This window comes from Oncorhynchus mykiss, chromosome 13 (genome assembly GCF_057628025.1).
Source record: "Oncorhynchus mykiss isolate SJ-2025 chromosome 13, ASM5762802v1, whole genome shotgun sequence".
Classification (NCBI taxonomy): domain Eukaryota; kingdom Metazoa; phylum Chordata; class Actinopteri; order Salmoniformes; family Salmonidae; genus Oncorhynchus; species Oncorhynchus mykiss.
The window spans coordinates 847,501-872,731 of NC_143034.1; the positions used below are offsets into that span (position 1 = coordinate 847,501).

At 41.5% G+C, this 25,231-nt stretch overlaps 1 protein-coding gene across 3 annotated transcripts in view; it reads right to left on the reverse strand.

Annotated features, from left to right (window-relative positions):
• The window catches only part of LOC118948700 (caskin-1), a 130,257-nt gene that overhangs the window by 52,569 nt on the left and 52,457 nt on the right, over window positions 1–25,231 (reverse strand). For 2 of the 3 annotated variants that reach the window (XM_090194635.1, XM_090194637.1), the window contains 7 exons: window positions 23,275–23,373; window positions 18,273–18,472; window positions 17,881–17,962; window positions 13,357–13,433; window positions 6,534–6,641; window positions 6,056–6,157; window positions 1,885–2,023 (listed from right to left, as the gene is read on the reverse strand). In XM_090194635.1, the coding sequence (XP_090050761.1) occupies window positions 1,885–2,023; window positions 6,056–6,157; window positions 6,534–6,641; window positions 13,357–13,433; window positions 17,881–17,962; window positions 18,273–18,472; window positions 23,275–23,373 (807 nt within the window). The remainder of the gene's footprint in view (window positions 1–1,884; window positions 2,024–6,055; window positions 6,158–6,533; window positions 6,642–13,356; window positions 13,434–17,880; window positions 17,963–18,272; window positions 18,473–23,274; window positions 23,374–25,231) is intronic. The other variant, XM_090194636.1, reaches the window with a different exon arrangement.

Genomic DNA, 25,231 nt, shown 5'->3' on the forward strand with positions numbered 1-25,231 from the left:
AATCTGTCTCTCTGTGTCCTTTAATATATCTGATAATCTGTCTCTCTGTGTCCTTTAATATATCTGATAATCTGTCTCTCTGTGTCCTTTAATATATCTGATAATCTGTCTCTCTGTGTCCTTTAAAACATCTCTGATAATCTGTCTCTCTGTGTCCTTTAAAACATCTCTGATAATCTGTCTCTCTGTGTCCTTTAATATATCTGATAATCTGTCTCTCTGTGTCCTTTAATATATCTGATAATCTGTCTCTCTGTGTCCTTTAAAACATCTCTGATAATCTGTCTCTCTGTGTCCTTTAATATATCTCTGATAATCTGTCTCTCTGTGTCCTTTAATACATCTCTGATAATCTGTCTCTCTGTGTCCTTTAATATATCTCTGATAATCTGTCTCTCTGTGTCCTTTAATACATCTCTGATAATCTGTCTCTCTGTGTCCTTTAAAACACCTCTGATAATCTGTCTCTCTGTGTCCTTTAATATATCTGATAATCTGTCTCTCTGTGTCCTTTAATATATCTGATAATCTGTCTCTCTGTGTCCTTTAATATATCTGATAATCTGTCTCTCTGTGTCCTTTAAAACATCTCTGATAATCTGTCTCTCTGTGTCCTTTAAAACATCTCTGATAATCTGTCTCTCTGTGTCCTTTAATATATCTGATAATCTGTCTCTCTGTGTCTTTTAATATATCTGATAATCTGTCTCTCTGTGTCCTTTAAAACATCTCTGATAATCTGTCTCTCTGTGTCCTTTAATATATCTCTGATAATCTGTCTCTCTGTGTCCTTTAATACATCTCTGATAATCTGTCTCTCTGTGTCCTTTAATATATCTCTGATAATCTGTCTCTCTGTGTCCTTTAATACATCTCTGATAATCTGTCTCTCTGTGTCCTTTAATATATATGATAATCTGTCTCTCTGTGTCCATGTATCTAGAACCTTTCAAGCTACCCAGCTTGGTGATGTCTATCTCTTGTGTGTCCTACCAGCTTGGTGATGTCTATCTCCTGTGTATCCTACCATCTTGGTGATGTCTATCTCCTACCAGCTTGGTGACGTCTATCTCCTGTGTGTCCTACCAGCTTGGTGATGTCTATCTCCTGTGTGTCCTACCAGCTTGGTGATGTCTATCTCCTGTGTGTCCTACCAGCTTGGTGATGTCTATCTCCTACCAGCTTGGTGACGTCTATCTCCTGTGTGTCCTACCAGTTTGGTGATGTCTATCTCCTGTGTGTCCTACCAGCTTGGTGATGTCTATCTCCTGTGTGTCCTACCAGCTTGGTGATGTCTATCTCCTGTGTATCCTACCAGCTTGGTGATGTCTATCTCCTGTGTATCCTACCAGTTTGGTCATGTCTATCTCTTACCAGCTTGGTGACGTCTATCTCCTGTGTGTCCTACCAGCTTGGTGATGTCTATCTCCTGTGTATCCTACCAGTTTGGTGATGTCTATCTCCTACCAGCTTGGTGATGTCTATCTCCTACCAGCTTGGTGATGTCTATTTCCTGTGTGTCCTACCAGCTTGGTGACGTCTATCTCCTGTGTGTCCTACCAGCTTGGTGATGTCTATCTCCTGTGTGTCCCACCCAGTTTGGTGATGTCTATCTCCTACCAGCTTGGTGACGTCTATCTCCTGTGTGTCCTGCCAGTTTGGTGATGTCTATCTCCTACCAGCTTGGTGATGTCTATTTCCTGTGTGTCCTACCAGCTTGGTGACGTCTATCTCCTGTGTGTCCTACCAGCTTGGTGACGTATATCTCCTGTGTGTCCCACCCAGTTTGGTGAAGTCTATCTCCTGTGTGTCCTACCAGCTTGGTGATGTCTATCTCCTGTGTGTCCTATCAGCTTGGTGATGTCTATCTCCCGTGTGTCCTACCCAGCTTGGTGATGCCAATCTCCTTCAGGTCCTCCCAGCTGATCTCAGTGATGAAGTCGATGTTGTCATATCCATTTTGCACCAGAACCTGGTAGTACTGGTTCAGCCCAATCGCTGACAACCACTCTGCCAGGCTGGCCTATATACACACACACACACACACACACACACACACACACACACACACACACACACACACACACACACACACACACACACAAAAATATTATACATTTGAGTAATCATACTAAATACATATGAACACATTATTACACGTGTGTTCATATGTATTTAGTATGATTACTCAAATGTATAATATTGGTATATTCCAGAATATCCTCATTAATATTGGTATGGCCCAGAATATCCTCATTAATATCAGTATGGCCCAGAGTATCCTCATTACTATTGGTATGGCCCAGAAAATCCTCATTAATATTGGTATGGCCCAGAATATCCTCATTAATATTGTTATGGCCCAGAATATCCTCATTAATATTGGTACGGTCCAGAATATCCTCATTAATATTGGTATGGCCCAGAATATCCTCATTAATATTGGTATGGCCCAGTATCCTCATTAATATTGGTATCATCAATATTGGTATGGCCCAGAATATCCTCATTACTATTGGTATGGCCCAGAATATCCTCATTAATATTGGTATGGCCCAGAATATCCTCATTACTATTGGTATGGCCCAGAATATCCTCATTACTATTGGTATGGTCCAGAATATCCTCATTAATATTGGTATGGCCCAGAATATCCTCATTACTATTGGTATGGCCCAGAATATCCTCATTAATATTGGTATGGCCCAGAATATCCTCATTAATATTGGTATGGCCCAGAATATCCTCATTACTATTGGTATGGCCCAGAATATCCTCATTAATATTGGTATGGTCCAGAATATCCTCATTAATATTGGTATGGCCCAGAATATCCTCATTACTATTGGTATGGCCCAGAATATCCTCATTAATATTGGTATGGCCCAGAATATCCTCATTACTATTGGTATGGCCCAGAATATCCTCATTACTATTGGTATGGTCCAGAATATCCTCATTAATATTGGTATGGCCCAGAATATCCTCATTACTATTGGTATGGCCCAGAATATCCTCATTAATATTGGTATGGCCCAGAATATCCTCATTGATATCAATATGGCCCAGAATATCCTCATTAATATCAGTATGGCCCAGAATATCCTCATTAATATTGGTATGGCCCAGAATATCCTCATTACTATTGGTATGGCCCAGAGTATCCTCATTACTATTGGTATGGCCCAGAGTATCCTCATTACTATTGATATGGCCCAGAGTATCCTCATTAATATTGGTATTATTAATATTGGTATGGCCCAGAATATCCTCATTAATATTGGTATGGCCCAGAGTATCCTCATTAATATTGGTATCATTAATATTGGTATGGCCCAGAATATCCTCATTAATATCAGTATCATTAATATCAGTATGGCCCAGAGTATCCTCATTAATATTGGTATCATTAATATTGGTATGGCCCAGAATATCCTCATTAATATTGGTATGGCCCAGAATATCCTCATTAATATCAGTATGGCCCAGAGTATCCTCATTAATATCAGTATGGCCCAGAATATCCTCATTAATATTGGTATCATTAATATTGGCATGGCCCAGAGTATCCTCATTACTATTGGTATGGCCCAGAGTATCCTCATTAATATTGGTATGGCCCAGAGTATCCTCATTAATTTTGGTATGGTCCAGAGTACCCTCATTAATATTGGTATGGTCCAGAGTATCCTCATTACTATTGGTATGGCCCAGAGTATCCTCATTACTATTGGTATGGCCCAGAGTATCCTCATTACTATTGGTATGGCCCAGAATATCCTCATTAATATTGGTATGGCCCAGAGTATCCTCATTAATATTGGTATGGCCCAGAGTACCCTCATTAATATTGGTATGGCCCAGAGTATCCTCATTAATATTGATATGGCCCAGAGTACCCTCATTAATATTGATATGGCCCAGAGTACCCTCATTAATATTGGTATGGCCCAGAGTATCCTCATTAATATTGATATGGCCCAGAGTACCCTCATTAATATTGGTATGGCCCAGAGTACCCTCATTAATATTGATATGGCCCAGAGTATCCTCATTAATATTGGTATGGCCCAGAGTATCCTCATTAATATTGGTATGGCCCAGAGTATCCTCATTAATATTGTTATGGCCCAGAATATCCTCATTAATATTGGTACGGTCCAGAATATCCTCATTAATATTGGTATGGCCCAGAATATCCTCATTAGTATTGGTATGGCCCAGTATCCTCATTAATATTGGTATCATCAATATTGGTATGGCCCAGAATATCCTCATTACTATTGGTATGGCCCAGAATATCCTCATTAATATTGGTATGGCCCAGAATATCCTCATTACTATTGGTATGGCCCAGAATATCCTCATTACTATTGGTATGGTCCAGAATATCCTCATTAATATTGGTATGGCCCAGAATATCCTCATTACTATTGGTATGGCCCAGAATATCCTCATTAATATTGGTATGGCCCAGAATATCCTCATTAATATTGGTATGGCCCAGAATATCCTCATTACTATTGGTATGGCCCAGAATATCCTCATTAATATTGGTATGGTCCAGAATATCCTCATTAATATTGGTATGGCCCAGAATATCCTCATTACTATTGGTATGGCCCAGAATATCCTCATTAATATTGGTATGGCCCAGAATATCCTCATTACTATTGGTATGGCCCAGAATATCCTCATTACTATTGGTATGGTCCAGAATATCCTCATTAATATTGGTATGGCCCAGAATATCCTCATTACTATTGGTATGGCCCAGAATATCCTCATTAATATTGGTATGGCCCAGAATATCCTCATTGATATCAATATGGCCCAGAATATCCTCATTAATATCAGTATGGCCCAGAATATCCTCATTAATATTGGTATGGCCCAGAATATCCTCATTACTATTGGTATGGCCCAGAGTATCCTCATTACTATTGGTATGGCCCAGAGTATCCTCATTACTATTGATATGGCCCAGAGTATCCTCATTAATATTGGTATTATTAATATTGGTATGGCCCAGAATATCCTCATTAATATTGGTATGGCCCAGAGTATCCTCATTAATATTGGTATCATTAATATTGGTATGGCCCAGAATATCCTCATTAATATCAGTATCATTAATATCAGTATGGCCCAGAGTATCCTCATTAATATTGGTATCATTAATATTGGTATGGCCCAGAATATCCTCATTAATATTGGTATGGCCCAGAATATCCTCATTAATATCAGTATGGCCCAGAGTATCCTCATTAATATCAGTATGGCCCAGAATATCCTCATTAATATTGGTATCATTAATATTGGCATGGCCCAGAGTATCCTCATTACTATTGGTATGGCCCAGAGTATCCTCATTAATATTGGTATGGCCCAGAGTATCCTCATTAATTTTGGTATGGTCCAGAGTACCCTCATTAATATTGGTATGGTCCAGAGTATCCTCATTACTATTGGTATGGCCCAGAGTATCCTCATTAATATTGGTATGGCCCAGAGTATCCTCATTACTATTGGTATGGCCCAGAGTATCCTCATTACTATTGGTATGGCCCAGAGTATCCTCATTACTATTGGTATGGCCCAGATTATCCTCATTAATATTGGTATGGCCCAGAGTATCCTCATTAATATTGGTATGGCCCAGAGTACCCTCATTAATATTGGTATGGCCCAGAGTATCCTCATTAATATTGATATGGCCCAGAGTACCCTCATTAATATTGATATGGCCCAGAGTACCCTCATTAATATTGGTATGGCCCAGAGTATCCTCATTAATATTGATATGGCCCAGAGTACCCTCATTAATATTGGTATGGCCCAGAGTACCCTCATTAATATTGATATGGCCCAGAGTATCCTCATTAATATTGGTATGGCCCAGAGTATCCTCATTAATATTGGTATGGCCCAGAATATCTTGAAAACACATATCAAATGTCTCAAGACATGGCATGGAGTCTTCAACATGTGTCTTCAGATGTATTGGGGTCATTGTGTCTCAAGACAAAGGTGGTGGCTCGGAATGTGTTCTTACTGGTTTGTGGTCAGGTAGCCAGTCACCAGACGGCAGTTTGCTGATCTCTGATGTCATCTTCTTACGATGGCCTGGTTTAGTTACACCGATTGCTGTCAGGTCCTACACAAACAGACACACACACACACACAGACACACACACACACAGACACACACACACACACACACACACACACACACACACACACACACACACACACACACACACACATACAGTTAACACACACTCATCCTCTCTCACACACCTCGCTGATGTACATTAATAAACATTAGCTTTATGCAAATGAAGCGGTAAATAATAGTGATGCGTGATTGGCAGACAACTCAGAGAGGGTCAGAGGTCACAGAGACAGGAGGGTCATGATGACATCACCAGGTCAGGGGTCAGGAGGAGGCCACGCCCCCACAGATAGGACATACGGGATGCCGGGGTAGAGGTTGGGATGACACGTGGTGTAGGGGTCAGAGGTCATCTTACCTCGGGGGTCATGTGGCCTATGGTGTCTAGGTCATAGCCAGCGGTGAGGAGGTGAGTGGTGTAGAACTGCAGCTGACACTCAGTCAACCAGGTCACTACCGCCTCACTCTAGAACACAGAACACTCTCATTGTTCTAGAACATACACTCAGCTCTACACTGTAGAACACACACTCAGATCTACACTGTAGAACACACACTCAGCTCTAGAACACACACTCAGCTCTAGAACAATCTAGAACACACATAGCTCTACACTGTAGAACACACACTCAGCTCTAGAACACTGTAGAACACACACTCAGCTCTACACTGTAGAACATACACTCAGCTCTACACTGTAGAACACACACTCAGATCTAGAACACTGTAGAACACACACTCAGCTCTAGAACACACACTCAGCTCTAGAACCATCTAGAACACACACAGCTCTACACTGTAGAACACACACTCAGCTCTAGAACACTGTAGAACACACACTCAGGTCTACACTGTAGAACACACACTCAGCTCTAGAACACTGTAGAACACACACTCAGCTCTAGAACACTGTAGAACACACACTCAGCTCTAGAACACTGTAGACACACACTCAGCTCTAGAACAATCTAGAACACACACTCAGCTCTAGAACACTATAGAACACACACAGCTCTACACTGTAGAACACACACTCTGCTCTAGAACACTGTAGAATACACACTCAGCTCTAGAACACACACTCAGCTCTAGAACACTGTAGAACACACACTCAGCTCTAGAGCACTGTAGAACACACACTCAACTATAGAACACACATTTAGCTCTAGAACACTCTAGAACACACACTCAGCTCTAGAACACTGTAGAACACATACTCAGCTCTAGAACACACACTCAGCTCTACACTGTAGAACACACACTCAGCTCTACACTGTAGAACACACACTCACCTCTAGAACACTGTAGAAGACAAACTCAGCTCTAGAACACTCTAGAACACACACTCAGCTCTACACTGTAGAACACACACTCAGCTCTAGAACACTGCAGAACACACACTCAGCTCTACACTGTAGAACACACACTCAGCTCTACACTGTAGAACACACACTCAGCTCTACATTGTAGAACACACACTGAAGACTAGAACTATCAGCATTCTCAGAGCTCTTCAACCGAACACTCTCATCGTTCTAGAACACAGAATATTCTCAGAGCTCTAGAACATAGATACCAGAGTTCTAGAACAGGGTGGGGGGAGGGAGGAGGGAGTCCAGAGGCTCTGTATGTCTCTGTGAGGTCAGGTGACACAGCTCAGCTCGGTGATTGGTTGTTAGGGTTAGACTGACATCCTTTACCCCCAGGGGGCAGTAGAGATGCCATCTAATCAGGGGGAGAACAACTGCCCCCACTCGTTGAAGCCACGGAGGTTCAAGCCCGACCGCAGTATTGCAGGCCTTGTTAGTAGAAAACAGTATCCCCAATTATAGTGAACGGAAAAATGGCAATCTTCATTTTAAAAAATTATCACGGTACCAAATATTGCTTCTAATACACCGGAAGTATGTCCTTGAACCGAATACTAAGAAATTGTACACAGAATAAGTTGTAATTTTAGCTGCTAATGGCAGCTTGCAGTACCCTGGTCGGCCTTCAACTTGAGTTACTCAATGAGAGGGGTCAACACTGAGACAGCCTGCAACGTCACTTACTGAATGAGGACTAACGGCACATGTTATGTATCCATGAGACTCTAGTTCAGAAAACAACCTGGCCTTCAAATACGTTACTGAGTCGTCCCATAGGAATGAATGGGGTCACATGATCGATGGCTTTGTCCATTCTTTTTACAGTCATTGCATCTAACTACATCTTTCTGATGGGACGTTAAACGGGTGTCCTGACTCTCTTATTGTTAGAGTAGGGGTGTTAACCACGGTGTCCTGACTCTCTTATTGTTAGAGTAGGGGTGTTAACCACGGTGTCCTGACTCTCTTATTGTTAGAGTAGGGGTGTTAACCACGGTGTCCTGACTCTCTTATTGTTAGAGTAGGGGTGTTAACCACGGTGTCCTGACTCTCTTATTGTTAGAGTAGGGGTGTTAACCACGGTGTCCTGACTCTCTTATTGTTAGAGTAGGGGTGTTAACCCTGGTGTCCTGACTCTCTTATTGTTAGAGTAGGGGTGTTAACCACGGTGTCCTGACTCTCTTATTGTTAGAGTAGGGGTGTTAACCCTGGTGTCCTGACTCTCTTATTGTTAGAGTAGGGGTGTTAACCACGGTGTCCTGACTCTCTTATTGTTAGAGTAGGGGTGTTAACCACGGTGTCCTGACTCTCTTATTGTTAGAGTAGGGGTGTTAACCACGGTGTCCTGACTCTCTTATTGTTAGAGTAGGGGTGTTAACCACGGTGTCCTGACTCTCTTATTGTTAGAATAGGGGTGTTAACCACGGTGTCCTGACTCTCTTATTGTTAGAGTAGGGGTGTTAACCACGGTGTCCTGACTCTCTTATTGTTAGAGTAGGGGTGTTAACCACGGTGTCCTGACTCTCTTATTGTTAGAGTAGGGGTGTTAACCACGGTGTCCTGACTCTCTTATTGTTAGAGTAGGGGTGTTAACCACGGTGTCCTGACTCTCTTATTGTTAGAGTAGGGGTGTTAACCACGGTGTCCTGACTCTCTGTGGTCACTAAAGATCCCATGGCTCTTATTGTTAGAGTAGGGGTGTTAACCACGGTGTCCTGACTCTCTTATTGTTAGAGTAGGGGTGTTAACCCTGGTGTCCTGACTCTCTTATTGTTAGAGTAGGGATGTTAACCACGGTGTCCTAACTCTCTTATTGTTAGAGTAGGGGTGTTAACCACGGTGTCCTGACTCTCTTATTGTTAGAGTAGGGGTGTTAACCACGGTGTCCTGACTCTCTTATTGTTAGAGTAGGGGTGTTAACCACGGTGTCCTGACTCTCTTATTGTTAGAGTAGGGGTGTTAACCACGGTGTCCTGACTCTCTTATTGTTAGAGTAGGGGTGTTAACCACGGTGTCCTGACTCTCTTATTGTTAGAGTAGGGGTGTTAACCACGGTGTCCTGACTCTCTTATTGTTAGAGTAGGGGTGTTAACCACGGTGTCCTGACTCTCTTATTGTTAGAGTAGGGGTGTTAACCACGGTGTCCTGACTCTCTGTGGTCACTAAAGATCCCATGGCTCTTATTGTTAGAGTAGGGGTGTTAACCACGGTGTCCTGACTCTCTTATTGTTAGAGTAGGGGTGTTAACCCTGGTGTCCTGACTCTCTTATTGTTAGAGTAGGGATGTTAACCACGGTGTCCTGACTCTCTTATTGTTAGAGTAGGGGTGTTAACCACGGTGTCCTGACTCTCTTATTGTTAGAGTAGGGGTGTTAACCACGGTGTCCTGACTCTCTTATTGTTAGAGTAGGGGTGTTAACCACGGTGTCCTGACTCTCTTATTGTTAGAGTAGGGGTGTTAACCACGGTGTCCTGACTCTCTTATTGTTAGAGTAGGGGTGTTAACCACGGTGTCCTGACTCTCTTATTGTTAGAGTAGGGGTGTTAACCACGGTGTCCTGACTCTCTTATTGTTAGAGTAGGGGTGTTAACCACGGTGTCCTGACTCTCTGTGGTCACTAAAGATCCCATGGCTCTTATTGTTAGAGTAGGGGTGTTAACCACGGTGTCCTGACTCTCTTATTGTTAGAGTAGGGGTGTTAACCCTGGTGTCCTGACTCTCTTATTGTTAGAGTAGGGATGTTAACCACGGTGTCCTGACTCTCTTATTGTTAGAGTAGGGGTGTTAACCACGGTGTCCTGACTCTCTTATTGTTAGAGTAGGGGTGTTAACCACGGTGTCCTGACTCTCTTATTGTTAGAGTAGGGGTGTTAACCACGGTGTCCTGACTCTCTTATTGTTAGAGTAGGGGTGTTAACCACGGTGTCCTGACTCTCTTATTGTTAGAGTAGGGGTGTTAACCACGGTGTCCTGACTCTCTTATTGTTAGAGTAGGGGTGTTAACCACGGTGTCCTGACTCTCTTATTGTTAGAGTAGGGGTGTTAACCACGGTGTCCTGACTCTCTTATTGTTAGAGTAGGGGTGTTAACCACGGTGTCCTGACTCTCTTATTGTTAGAGTAGGGGTGTTAACCACGGTGTCCTGACTCTCTGTGGTCACTAAAGATCCCATGGCTCTTATTGTTAGAGTAGGGATGTTAACCACGGTGTCCTGACTCTCTTATTGTTAGAGTAGGGGTGTTAACCACGGTGTCCTGACTCTCTTATTGTTAGAGTAGGGATGTTAACCCGTGGTGTCCTGACTCTCTTATCGGAAGAGTAGTGGTGTTAACCACGGTGTCCTGACTCTCTTATTGTTAGAGTAGGGGTGTTAACCACGGTGTCCTGACTCTCTTATTGTTAGAGTAGGGGCGTTAACCACGGTGTCCTGACTCTCTTATTGTTAGAGTAGGGATGTTAACCCGTGGTGTCCTGACTCTCTTATCGGAAGAGTAGTGGTGTTAACCACGGTGTCCTGACTCTCTTATTGTTAGAGTAGGGGTGTTAACCACGGTGTCCTGACTCTCTTATTGTTAGAGTAGGGGTGTTAACCCTGGTGTCCTGACTCTCTTATTGTTAGAGTAGGGGTGTTAACCACGGTGTCCTGACTCTCTTATTGTTAGAGTAGGGGTGTTAACCACGGTGTCCTGACTCTCTTATTGTTAGAGTAGGGGTGTTAACCACGGTGTCCTGACTCTCTTATTGTTAGAGTAGGGGTGTTAACCACGGTGTCCTGACTCTCTTATTGTTAGAGTAGGGGTGTTAACCACGGTGTCCTGACTCTCTTATTGTTAGAGTAGGGGCGTTAACCACGGTGTCCTGACCCTCTTATTGTTAGAGTAGGGGTGTTAACCACGGTGTCCTGACTCTCTTATTGTTAGAGTAGGGGTGTTAACCACGGTGTCCTGACTCTCTTATTGTTAGAGTAGGGGTGTTAACCACGGTGTCCTGACTCTCTTATTGTTAGAGTAGGGGTGTTAACCACGGTGTCCTGACTCTCTTATTGTTAGAGTAGGGGTGTTAACCACGGTGTCCTGACTCTCTTATTGTTAGAGTAGGGGTGTTAACCACGGTGTCCTGACTCTCTTATTGTTAGAGTAGGGGTGTTAACCACGGTGTCCTGACTCTCTTATTGTTAGAGTAGGGGTGTTAACCACGGTGTCCTGACTCTCTTATTGTTAGAGTAGGGGTGTTAACCACGGTGTCCTGACTCTCTTATTGTTAGAGTAGGGGTGTTAACCACGGTGTCCTGACTCTCTTATTGTTAGAGTAGGGGTGTTAACCACGGTGTCCTGACTCTCTTATTGTTAGAGTAGGGGTGTTAACCACGGTGTCCTGACTCTCTTATTGTTAGAGTAGGGGTGTTAACCACGGTGTCCTGACTCTCTTATTGTTAGAGTAGGGGTGTTAACCACGGTGTCCTGACTCTCTTATTGTTAGAGTAGGGGCGTTAACCACGGTGTCCTGACCCTCTTATTGTTAGAGTAGGGGTGTTAACCACGGTGTCCTGACTCTCTTATTGTTAGAGTAGGGGTGTTAACCACGGTGTCCTGACTCTCTTATTGTTAGAGTAGGGGTGTTAACCACGGTGTCCTGACTCTCTTATTGTTAGAGTAGGGGTGTTAACCACGGTGTCCTGACTCTCTTATTGTTAGAGTAGGGGTGTTAACCACGGTGTCCTGACTCTCTTATTGTTAGAGTAGGGGTGTTAACCACGGTGTCCTGACTCTCTTATTGTTAGAGTAGGGGTGTTAACCACGGTGTCCTGACTCTCTTATTGTTAGAGTAGGGGTGTTAACCACGGTGTCCTGACTCTCTTATTGTTAGAGTAGGGGTGTTAACCACGGTGTCCTGACTCTCTTATTGTTAGAGTAGGGGTGTTAACCACGGTGTCCTGACTCTCTTATTGTTAGAGTAGGGGTGTTAACCACGGTGTCCTGACTCTCTTATTGTTAGAGTAGGGGTGTTAACCACGGTGTCCTGACCCTCTTATTGTTAGAGTAGGGGTGTTAACCACGGTGTCCTGACTCTCTTATTGTTTGAGTAGGGGTGTTAACCACGGTGTCCTGACTCTCTTATTGTTAGAGTAGGGGTGTTAACCACGGTGTCCTGACTCTCTTATTGTTAGAGTAGGGATGTTAACCACGGTGTCCTGACTCTCTTATTGTTAGAGTAGGGGTGTTAACCACGGTGTCCTGACTCTCTTATTGTTAGAGTAGGGGTGTTAACCACGGTGTCCTGACTCTCTTATTGTTAGAGTAGGGGTGTTAACCACGGTGTCCTGACTCTCTTATTGTTAGAGTAGGGGTGTTAACCCTGGTGTCCTGACTCTCTTATTGTTAGAGTAGGGGTGTTAACCCTGGTGTCCTGACTCTCTTATTGTTAGAGTAGGGGTGTTAACCCTGGTGTCCTGACTCTCTTATTGTTAGAGTAGGGGTGTTAACCCTGGTGTCCTGACTCTCTTATTGTTAGAGTAGGGGTGTTAACCACGGTGTCCTGACTCTCTTATTGTTAGAGTAGGGGTGTTAACCACGGCTTCCTCTGTGATACGTCCTGAGAACAACGTCCAGCGAACAGCAACACATCCCAAGCCACTGAATGATGGAGGGAAGCTTCAGGAAGCAGAAACAATAAACTGAAACAGAAAAGAAATCTGTCTCTGGTGAGACAACACGCACACACACACACACACACACACACACAAACTCACACATACACACACACAAACAGGCACACACACGCTCATGCCCGAACACACACACAGACCTCACCTTCACATCTGCCTCTGCCTTGCGATCAAAGGAACGCTGTTCTTGAGGAGGACAACCAGATGGACTCTTAGCAGCAGCTAAAAGAAACACAGACAGTCAGTCAGTCAGTCAGTCAGACAGTCAGTCAGTCAGTCAGTCAGTTAGACAGTCAGTCAGTCAGTCAGTCAGTTAGACAGTCAGTCAGTTAGACAGTCAGTCAGTTAGACAGTCAGACAGTTAGACAGTTAGTCAGTCAGACAGTCAATCAGTCAGTCAGTTAGAAAGTCAGTCAGTCAGTCAGTTAGACAGTCAGTCAGTTAGACAGTCAGTCAGTCAGTCAGTTAGACAGTCAGTCAGTTAGACAGTCAGACAGTCAGTCAGTCAGTCAGTTAGACAGTCGGTCAGTTAGACAGTCGGTCAGTTAGACAGTTACTCAGTTAGACAGTCAGTCAGTCAGTTAGACAGTCGGTCAGTTAGTCAGTTAGTCAGTCAGTTAGAAAGTCAGTCAGTCAGTCAGTCAGTTAGAAAGTCAATCAGTCAGTCAGTTAGAAAGTCAGCCAGTCAGTCAGTCAGACAGTCTGTCAGTCAGTCAGTCAGTTAGAAAGTCAGTCAGTCAGTTAGAAAGTCAATCAGTCAGTCAGTCTGTCAGTCAGTCAGTTAGAAAGTCAATCAGTCAGTCAGTCAGACAGTCAGCAGTCAGTTAGAAAATCAGTCAGTCTGTTAGAAAGTCAGTCAGTCAGTTAAAAAGTCAGTCAGTCAGATAGAAAGTCAGTCAGTCAGTCAGTTAGAAAGTCAATCAGTTAGTCAGTTGGAAAGTCAGTTAGTCAGTCAGTTAGAAAGTCAGTCAGTTAGAAAGTCAGTCAGTTAGTTAGAAAATCAGTCAGTCAGATAAAAAGTTGGTCAGTCAGATAGAAAGTCAGTCAGTTAGTAAGTCAGTTAGAAAGTCAATCAGTCAGTCAGTTAGAAAGTCAGTCAGTCAGTTAGAAAGTCAGTCAAGTCAGTCAGTTAGATAAAAAGTCAGTCAGTTAGAAAGTAAATCAGTCAGTCAGTCAGTCAGTTAGAAAGTCAGTCAGTCAGTTAGAAAGTCAGTCAGTCAGTTAGAAAGTCAGTCAGTCAGTCAGTTAGAAAGTCAGTCAGTCAGTCAGTTAGTAGGTCAGTCAGTTAAAAAGTCAGTCAGTCAGTTAGTAAGTCAGTCAGTTAAAAAGTCAGTCAGTCAGATAGAAAGTCAGTCAGTTAGACAGTCAGTCAGTCAGTCAGTTAGACAGTCAGTTAGTTAGAAAGTCAATCAGTCAGTCAGTTAGTCAGTTAGAAAGTCAGTCAGTCAGTTAGAAAGTCAGTCAGTCAGTCAGTTAGAAAGTCAGTCAGTCAGACAGTCAGTCAGTCAGTTACACAGTCAGTCAGTCAGTCAGTCAGTTAGAAAGTCAGTCAGTCAGTTAGAAAATCAGTCAGTCAGTTAGAAAGTCAGTCAGTCAGTCAGTTAGAAAGTCAGTCAGTCAGATAGAAAGTCAATCAGTCAGTCAGTTAGAAAGTCAATCAGTCAGTCAGTTAGAAAGTCAGTCAGTCAGTTAGAAAGTCAGTCAGTCAGTTAGAAAGTCAGTCAAGTCAGTCAGTTAGTCAGTTAGAAAGTCAATCAGTCAGTCAGTTAGACAGTCAGTCAGTCAGTCAGTTAGACAGTCAGTCAGTCTGTCAGTTAGTTAGAAAGTCAATTAGTCAGTCAGTTAGTTAGTTAGAAAGTCAATCAGTCAGTCAGTTAGAAAGTCAGTCAGTCAGTTAGAAAGTCAGTCAAGTCAGTCAGTTAGTCAGTTAGTTAGAAAGTCAATCAGTCAGTCAGTTAGTCAGTTAGAAAGTCAATCAGTCAGTCAGTTAGAAAGTCAGTCAGTTAGAAAGTCAGTCAAGTCAGTCAGTCAGTCAGTCAGTTAGAAAGTCAGTTAAGTCAGTCAGTTAGTCAGTTAGTTAGAAAGTCAATCAGTCAGTCAGTTAGTCAGTTAGAAAGTCAATCAGTCAGTCAGTTAGACAGTCAGTCAGTCAGTCAGTTAGTTAGAAAGTCAATCAGTCAGATAGAAAGTCAGTCAGTCAGTTAGAAAGTCAGTCAGTCAGTCAGTTAGAAAGTCAGTCAGTCAGTCAGTTAGAAAGTCAGTCAGTCAGTCAGTCAGTTAGAAAATCAGTCAGTCAGTTAGAAAGTCATTCAGTCAGTCAGTAAGAAAGTCAGTCAGTCAGTTATAAAATCAGTCAGTCATTCAGTCAGTCAATTAGAAAGTCAGTCAGTTAGTAAGTCAGTCAGTTAGAAAGTCAGTCAGTCAGTCAGTCAGTCAGTTAGAAAGTCAGTCAGTCAGTCAGTCAGTTAGTAAGTCAGTCAGGTAGTAAGTCAATCAGTCAGTCAGTTAGAAAGTCAGTCAGTCAGTCAGTTACTAAGTCAATCAGTTAGAAAGTCAGTCAGTCAGTCAGTCAGTTAGTAAGTCAGTCAGTTAGAAAGTCAATCAGTCAGTCAGTTAGTCAGTTAGAAAGTCAATCAGTCAGTCAGTTAGAAAGTCAGTCAGTTAGAAAGTCAGTCAAGTCAGTCATTCAGTCAGTCAATTAGAAAGTCAGTCAGTTAGTAAGTCAGTCAGTTAGAAAGTCAGTCAGTCAGTCAGTCAGTCAGTTAGAAAGTCAGTCAGTCAGTCAGTCAGTTAGTAAGTCAGTCAGTTAGTAAGTCAATCAGTCAGTCAGTTAGAAAGTCAGTCAGTCAGTCAGTTACTAAGTCAATCAGTTAGAAAGTCAGTCAGTCAGTCAGTCAGTTAGTAAGTCAATCAGTCAGTCAGTTAGAAAGTCAGTCAGTCAGTCAGTTACTAAGTCAATCAGTTAGAAAGTCAGTCAGTCAGTCAGTCAGTTAGTAAGTCAGTCAGTTAGAAAGTCAATCAGTCAGTCAGTTAGTCAGTTAGAAAGTCAATCAGTCAGTCAGTTAGAAAGTCAGTCAGTTAGAAAGTCAGTCAAGTCAGTCAGTCAGTCAGTCAGTTAGAAAGTCAGTCAAGTCAGTCAGTTAGTCAGTTAGTTAGAAAGTCAATCAGTCAGTCAGTTAGTCAGTTAGAAAGTCAATCAGTCAGTCAGTTAGACAGTCAGTCAGTCAGTCAGTTAGTTAGAAAGTCAATCAGTCAGATAGAAAGTCAGTCAGTCAGTTAGAAAGTCAGTCAGTCAGTCAGTTAGAAAGTCAGTCAGTCAGTCAGTTATAAAGTCAGTCACTCAGTCAGAAAGTTATAAAATCAGTCAGTCAGTTAGAAAGTCATTCAGTCAGTCAGTAAGAAAGTCAGTCAGTCAGTTATAAAATCAGTCAGTCATTCAGTCAGTCAATTAGAAAGTCAGTCAGTTAGTAAGTCAGTCAGTTAGAAAGTCAGTCAGTCAGTCAGTCAGTTAGAAAGTCAGTCAGTCAGTCAGTCAGTTAGTAAGTCAGTCAGTTAGTAAGTCAATCAGTCAGTCACTTAGAAAGTCAGTCAGTCAGTCAGTTACTAAGTCAATCAGTTAGAAAGTCAGTCAGTCAGTCAGTCAGTTAGTAAGTCAGTCAGTTAGAAAGTCAATCAGTCAGTCAGTTAGAAAGTCAGTCAGTTAGAAAGTCAGTCAGTCAGTTAGAAAGTCAGTCAGTTAGAAAGTCAATCAGTCAGTCAGTCAGACAGTCAGTTAGAAAGTCAGTCAGTCAGTTAGAAAGTCAGTCAGACAGTTAGAAAGTCAGTCAGTTAGAAAGTCAGTCAGTCAGTTAGAAAGTCAGTCAGTCAGTCAGTCATTTAGTCAGTCAGTCAGTCAGTTAGAAAGTCAGTTAGTAAGTCAGTCAATTAGAAAGTCAGTCAGTCATTTAGTCAGTCAGTCAGTCAGTTAGTTCGAAAGTCATTCAGTCAGTCAGTCAGTTAGAAAATCAGTTAGTCAGTCAGTTAGAAAGTCAGTCAGTCAGTTAGTTAGAAAGTCATTCAGTCAGTCAGTCAGTTAGTCAGTTGGCTCCACAGACCTGGACTGGTCCTGTTACTATTATTATAGTTGTTATTAATATTACAGTAATATTATTCTGGGTACCTGCTGCCTGCTCCACAGACATGGACTGGTCCTGTTACTATTATTATAGTTGTTATTAATATTACAGTAATATTATTCTGGGTACCTGCTGCCTGCTCCACAGACCTGGACTGGTCCTGTTACTATTATTATAGTTGTTATTAATATTACAGTAATATTATTCTGGGTACCTGCTGCCTGCTCCACAGACCTGGACTGGTCCTGTTACTATTATTATAGTTGTTATTAATATTACAGTAATATTATTCTGGGTACCTGCTGCCTGCTCCACAGACCTGGACTGGTCCTGTTACTATTATTATAGTTGTTATTCATATTACAGTAATATTATTCTGGGTACCTGCTGCCTGCTCCACAGACCTGGACTGGTCCTGTTACTATTATTATAGTTGTTATTAATATTACAGTAATATTATTCTGGTTACCTGCAGCCTGCTCCACAGACCTGGACTGGTCCTGTTACTATTATTATAGTTGTTATTAATATTACAGTAATATTATTCTGGGTACCTGCTGCCTGCTCCACAGACTTGGACTGCTCCAACAGATGCTCCTTTGCCTTTATTGACTGGGACATCACTGTGGCTAGGAGCTAAACATAAACACACACATGTACAAGAGCTTAGTCAATCTGTGAATCAGAGTTGAAGAACAAGTTAGCACAAACACACACCTAAAACACACACACACTCCTGAAACACACACACACACACTTGTGAAACACACACACACACACACACACACACACACACACACACACACACACACACACACACACACACACACACACACACACACACACACACACACACACACACACACACACACACACAAGCCTGAAACACACACACACCAGAGACAGGCTTAGTTCCTCTGTCAATCAGAGGAAGACTGACACCCACCTTGACTCCCTCCGACTGCGCGTGGAGCCCGGGAGCGTTGAGGCCGTGTGTGTTCAGGCTGCTAGCTGGCGTGTTAGTAGCGTGTGCTGTGGCAGGCGGAGGAGGCGTATTCAGGGCGTGTTGTGTATTTCCAGAACTCTGGACGCTGCCGAGGGAACGAACGCTACCCAGACTACCCACACTGCTGCTACGGTCACCACCTACACAAATCCACAAATGTACATACACACACGCACGCACGCACGCACACACGCAAACACACACACACACACACACACACACACACACACACACACACACACACACACACACGCACACACACACACACACACAGGTTTAGATATAATGTGGTGTTCCTCAGGGTTCTAGTCTAGGAACAGATAGACAGAATGTGGTGTTCCTCAGGGTTCTATTCTAGGAATAGATAGATAGAATGTGGTGTTCCTCAGGGTTCTAGTCTAGGAATAGATAGATAGAATGTGGTGTTCCTCAGGGTTCTATTCTAGGAATAGATAGAATGTGGTGTTCGTCAGGGTTCTACTCTAGGAATAGATAGATAGAATGTGGTGTTCCTCAGGGTTCTATTATAGGAATAGATAGAATGTGGTTTTCGTCAGGGTTCTATTCTAGGAATAGATAGAATGTGGTGTTCGTCAGGGTTCTATTCTAGGAATAGATAGAATGTGGTGTTCATCAGGGTTCTATTCTAGGAATAGATAGATAGAATGTGGTGTTCCTCAGGGTTCTATTCTAGGAATAGATAGATAGAATGTGGTGTTCCTCAGGGTTCTATTCTAGGAATAGATAGAATGTGGTGTTCCTCATGGTTCTATTCTAGGAATAGATAGAATGTGGTGTTCCTCAGGGTTCTATTCTAGGACCTCTTATTTCTGATAGTAATAATGATATGATCAACGTCATCTATTATGCACACAGGCACAGAAACACAGGGCCTTCAGAAAGTATTCACACCCCTTGACTTCCTCCACATTGTGTTTTGTTTCAGCCTGATTTTTAAATGGATGACATCATTTTTGTTTATCTTTTTTTTTTTACCCCCTTTTCTTCCCAATTGTGATATTTTCTCATCACTCATCGCAGGCTCTGGAGAAGCGAATGTCGAGTCATGCGTCCTCTGAAACATGACCCGCCAAACCGCGCTTCTTAACACTCGCCCACTTAACACAGATGCCAGCTGCACCAATATGTCGGAGGAAACACCGTTCAATTGACGACTGGAGTCAGCCTGCAAGCACCTGGCCCGCCACAAGGAGTCGCTAGAGCGCAATGAGCCAAGTAAAGCCCCCCCCGACACCCCAAAAAAGCAGACATTGAATATCCCTTTGAAGTATTAATTACATTTTGGATGGTGTGTCAATACACACAGTCACTACAAAGATACAGGCGTCCTTCCTAACTCAGTTGCCGGAGAGGAAGGAAACCGCTCAGGGATTTCATCATGAGGCCAATGGTGACTTTAAAACAGTTACAGTTACAGTGATAGAAAACTGAGGATGGGTCAACAACATTGTAGTTACTCCACAATACTGACCTGATTGACAGAGTGAAAAGACGGAAGCCTGTACAAAATAAAAAACATTCCAAAATATGCATCCTGTTTAAACAGGAAGCACGAAAGTAATACTGAAAAAAATGTGGCAAGGAAATTCACGTTTTGTCCTGAATACAGAGTGTTTGGAGCGAATTCAAAACACGTCACATGCTGATCTGTTTCACCTGTCCTTGTGATTGTCTCCACCCCCCTCCAGGTTTCGCCCATCTTTCCCATTATCCCCTGGGTATTCATACCTGTGTTCTCTGTTTGTCCGTTGCCAGTTTGTCTTGTTTGTCAACTCAACCAGCGTTTTTGTCTCAGCTCCTGCTTCCCCCCCAGTCTATCTTTTTCTCGTCCTCCTGGTTTTGACACTTGCCTGTCCTGTCTCTGAACCCGCCTGCCTGACCACTCTGCTTGCCCCTGACCCGACCCTGAGCCTACCTGCCGTCCTGTACCTTTCCCCCACTACTCTGGTTATCGACCCCTGCCTGCCTTGACCTGTCGTTTGCCTGCCCTGTTGCTGTAATAAACATTGTTACTCCGACACAGTCTGCATCTGGGTCTTACCTTCGAACCTGATAATACAACGCATTACTGAGTTTCACTCTCCATATTTTCAAGCATAGGTGGTGGCTGCATCATGTTATGGGTATGCTTGTAATCGTTAAGGACTGGGGAGTTTTTCAGGATGAAAAAGAAACGTAATGGAACTAAGCACAGGTATCCGAAACACGTCAGAGTTTTTAAACTTGGTTTCCATTGACCATGCCATATAAATAGGCAGGTAGCATAGCGGTTAGAGCATTGGGCCAGTAACCTAGTGGTTAGAGCATTGGGCCAGTAACCTAGTGGTTAGAGCATTGGGCCAGTAACCTAGTGGTTAGAGCATTGGGCCAGTAACCGTAAGGTTGCAAGATTGAATCCCCGAGCTGACGAGGTAAAAATCTGTCATTCTACCCCTGATCAAGGCATTTAACCCACTGTCCTCCGGTAGGCCGTCATTGTGAATAAAAATTTGTTCTTAACCGACTTGCCTAGTTAAATAAAGGTAAAAAATAAATAAAGGTGTTTTAATGAATTATATGAAGAGTGCCTTGGTCCTCCATTCGTTTTGAACACATGGTTAAGACTGATTTCCACCAGACAAAGGGAGAGGAATTCACCTTTCAGCAGGACAACAGCCTAAAACACAAGGCCAAATCTACACTGGAGTTGCTTACCAAGAAGACAGTGAATGTTCCTGAGTTGCAGGTTTTGACTTAAATCTGCTTGAAAATATATGGCAAGACTTGAAAATGGTTGTCTAGCAATGATCAACAACCAATTTGACAGAGTTTAAAGAATGTTGAACATAATAATGGGCAGATGTTGTACAATGCAGGTGTGCAAAGCTCTTAGAGATTTACCCAGAGAGACTCACAGCTGTAATCGCTGTCAAAGGTGATTCTAACCAGTATTGACTCAGGGTCTTACCCAGAAAGACTCACAGTATTGACATCAGGGTCTTACCCAGGAAGACTCACAGTATTGACTCAGGGTCTTACCCAGAAAGACTCACAGTATTGACTCAGGGTCTTACCCAGAAAGACTCACAGTATTGACTCAGGGTCTTACCCAGAAAGACTCACAGTATTGCCTCAGGGGTGTGAACACATTTGTAAATGAGATATTTCTGTATTTTATGTTGAATAATACTTTGTAATTATGGGGTATTGTGTGTAGATGGGTGAGAAAACACATATTTAATCCATTCTGAATTCAGGCTGTAACAACAAATATGTGGAATAAGACAAAGGGGTTTGAATACTTTCTGATGGCACCATTTCCATTATACATATGTTCAAATATTGACTTATATTTATAAATGAACTATATCAATGAAGTATATTAATGAACTATATCAATGAACTATATTAATGAACTATATCAATGAAGTATATTAATGAACTATATCAATGAACTATATTAATGAACTATATCAATTAACTATATTAATAAACTATATCAATTAACTATATTAATGACCTATATTAATTAACAATATTAATTGACTATATTAACTATATTAATGAACTATATTTATTAATATTTATAAATGAACTATATTAATGAACTATATTAATGAACTATATCAATGAACTATATTAATAAACTATATAAATGACCTATATTAATAAACTATATTAATGACCTATATTAATTAACAATATTAATTGACTATATTAACTATATTAATGAACTATATTTATTAACTATATTAATGAACTATATCAATGAACTATATTAATGAACTATATTAATAAACTATATTAATGACCTATATTTATTAACTATATTAACTAACTATACTAATTAACTATATTAACTAAGTATATTAATTTACTATATTAATGGACTATATGAATTAACTATATTAATTAACTATATTAACTATATTAACTATATTAACTATATTAACTATATTAACTATATTAACTATATTAACTAACTATATTAACTATATTAACTATATTAACTATATTAACTAACTATATTAACTATATTAACTATATTAACTATATTAACTATATTAACTAAGTATATTAATTTACTATATTAATGGACTATATGAATTAACTATATTAATTAACTATATTAACTATATTAACTATATTAACTATATTAACTATATTAACTATATTAACTATATTAACTATATTAACTAACTATATTAACTATATTAACTATATTAACTATATTAACTATATTAACTATATTAACTATATTAACTATATTAATTAACTATATTAATGAACTATATCAATGAACTATATTAATGAACTATATTAATAAACTATATTAATGACCTATATTTATTAACTATATTAATTAACCATATTAACTATATTAACTATATTAACTATATTAACTATATTAACTATATTAATTAACTATATTAATAAACTATATTAATGACCTATATTTATTAACTATATTAACTAACTATATTAACTATATTAACTATATTAACTATATTAACTATATTAACTAACTATATTAACTATATTAACTATATTAATTAACTATATTAACTATATTAACTATATTAACTATATTAACTATATTAACTATATTAACTATATTAACTATATTAACTATATTAACTATATTAATTAACTATATTAACTATATTAACTATATTAATTAACTATATTAATGAACTATATCAATGAACTATATTAATGAACTATATTAATAAACTATATTAATGACCTATATTTATTAACTATATTAACTAACTATACTAATTAACTATATTAACTAACTATATTAATTAACTATATTAATAAACTATATTAATAAACTATATTAATGACCTATATTAATTAATAACACACACAACTGCACACATGCACACTCACACCAATACACCTACCAATACACAAACACAACAACACACCCTCGTACCTGCGAGGGGCTTCCGGAGAACCCAGACATCCTCGCTGGAACCGCCCTGCTGGCCAAGTGTGGGAGAGCCGTGGGGACTGGACTCAGAGCCCCGAGAACCTGACACACACACACACACACACAAACAAACAAAGACACTGCGATCAACCCCTTCATCACCACTTTACCCTGCTGACACACTACCCCTTATTACCCTGCTGACACACTACCCCTTATTACCCTGCTGACACACTACCCCTTATTACCCTGCTGACACACTACCCCTTATTACCCTGCTGACACACTACCCCTTATTACCCTGCTGACACACTACCCCTTATTACCCTGCTGACACACTACCCCTTATTACCCTGCTGACACACTACCCCTTATTACCCCTTATTACCCTGCTGAAACACTACCCCTTATTACCCTGCTGACACACTACCCCTTATTACCCCTTATTACCCTGCTGACACACTACCCCTTATTACCCTGCTGACACACTACCCCTTATTACCCTGCTGACACACTACCCCTTATTACCCTGCTGACACACTACCCCTTATTACCCCTTAATACCCTGCTGACACACTACCCCTTATTACCCTGCTGACACACTACCCCTTATTACCCCTCAATACCCTGCGAACACACTACCCCTTATTACCCTGCTGACAAACTACCCCTTATTACCCTGCTGACACACTACCCCTTATTACCCTGCTGACACACTACCCCTTAATACCCCTTATTACCCTGCTGACACACTACCCCTTAATACCCCTTATTACCCTGCTGACACACTACCCCTTATTACCCTGCTGACACACTACCCCTTATTACCCCTTAATACCCTGCTGACACACTACCCCTTAATACCCCTTATTACCCTGCTGACACACTACCCCTTATTACCCTGCTGACAAACTACCCCTTATTACCCTGCTGACACACTACCCCTTATTACCCTGCTGACAAACTACCCCTTATTACCCTGCTGACACACTACCCCTTATTACCCTGCTGACACACTACCCCTTAATACCCCTTATTACCCTGCTGACACACTACCCCTTAATACCCCTTATTAACCTGCTGACACACTACCCCTTATTACCCTGCTGACACACTACCCCTTATTACCCTGCTGACACACTACCCCTTATTACCCCTTATTACCCTGCTGACACACTACCCCTTATTACCCCTTAATACCCTGCTGACACACTACCCTTTATTACCCTGCTGACACACTACCCCTTATTACCCTGCTGACACACTACCCCTTATTACCTCGTATTACCCTGCTGACACACTACCCCTTATTACCCTGCTGACACACTACCCCTTATTACCCTGCTGACACACTACCCCTTATTACCCTGCTGACACACCACCCCTTGTTACCCCTTATTACCCTGCTGACACACTAACCCTTATTACCCCTTATTACCCTGCTGACACACTACCCCTTATTACCCCTTATTACCCTGCTGACACACTACCCCTTATTACCCTGCTGACACACTACCCCTTATTACCCTGCTGACACACTACCCCTTATTACCCTGCTGATACACTACCCCTTATTACCACTTATCACCCCTTATTACCCTGCTGACACAATACACAACCACAAACCGCCTTACCTCATCTACACACCAACCATACAACCCCACATTAACCCATCTCTACACCACCATACCACCCCACCTTACCCCATCTACACACCACCATACCACCCCATCTACACACCACCATACAACCCCACCTTACCCCATCTCCACACCACCATACAACCCCACCTTACCCCATCTCCACACCACCATGTAACCCCACCTTACCCCATCTACACACCACCATACAACCCCACCTTACCCCATCTACACACCACCTACACACCACCATACAACCCCACCTTACCCCATCTACACACCACCTACACACCACCATACAACCCCACCTACACACCACC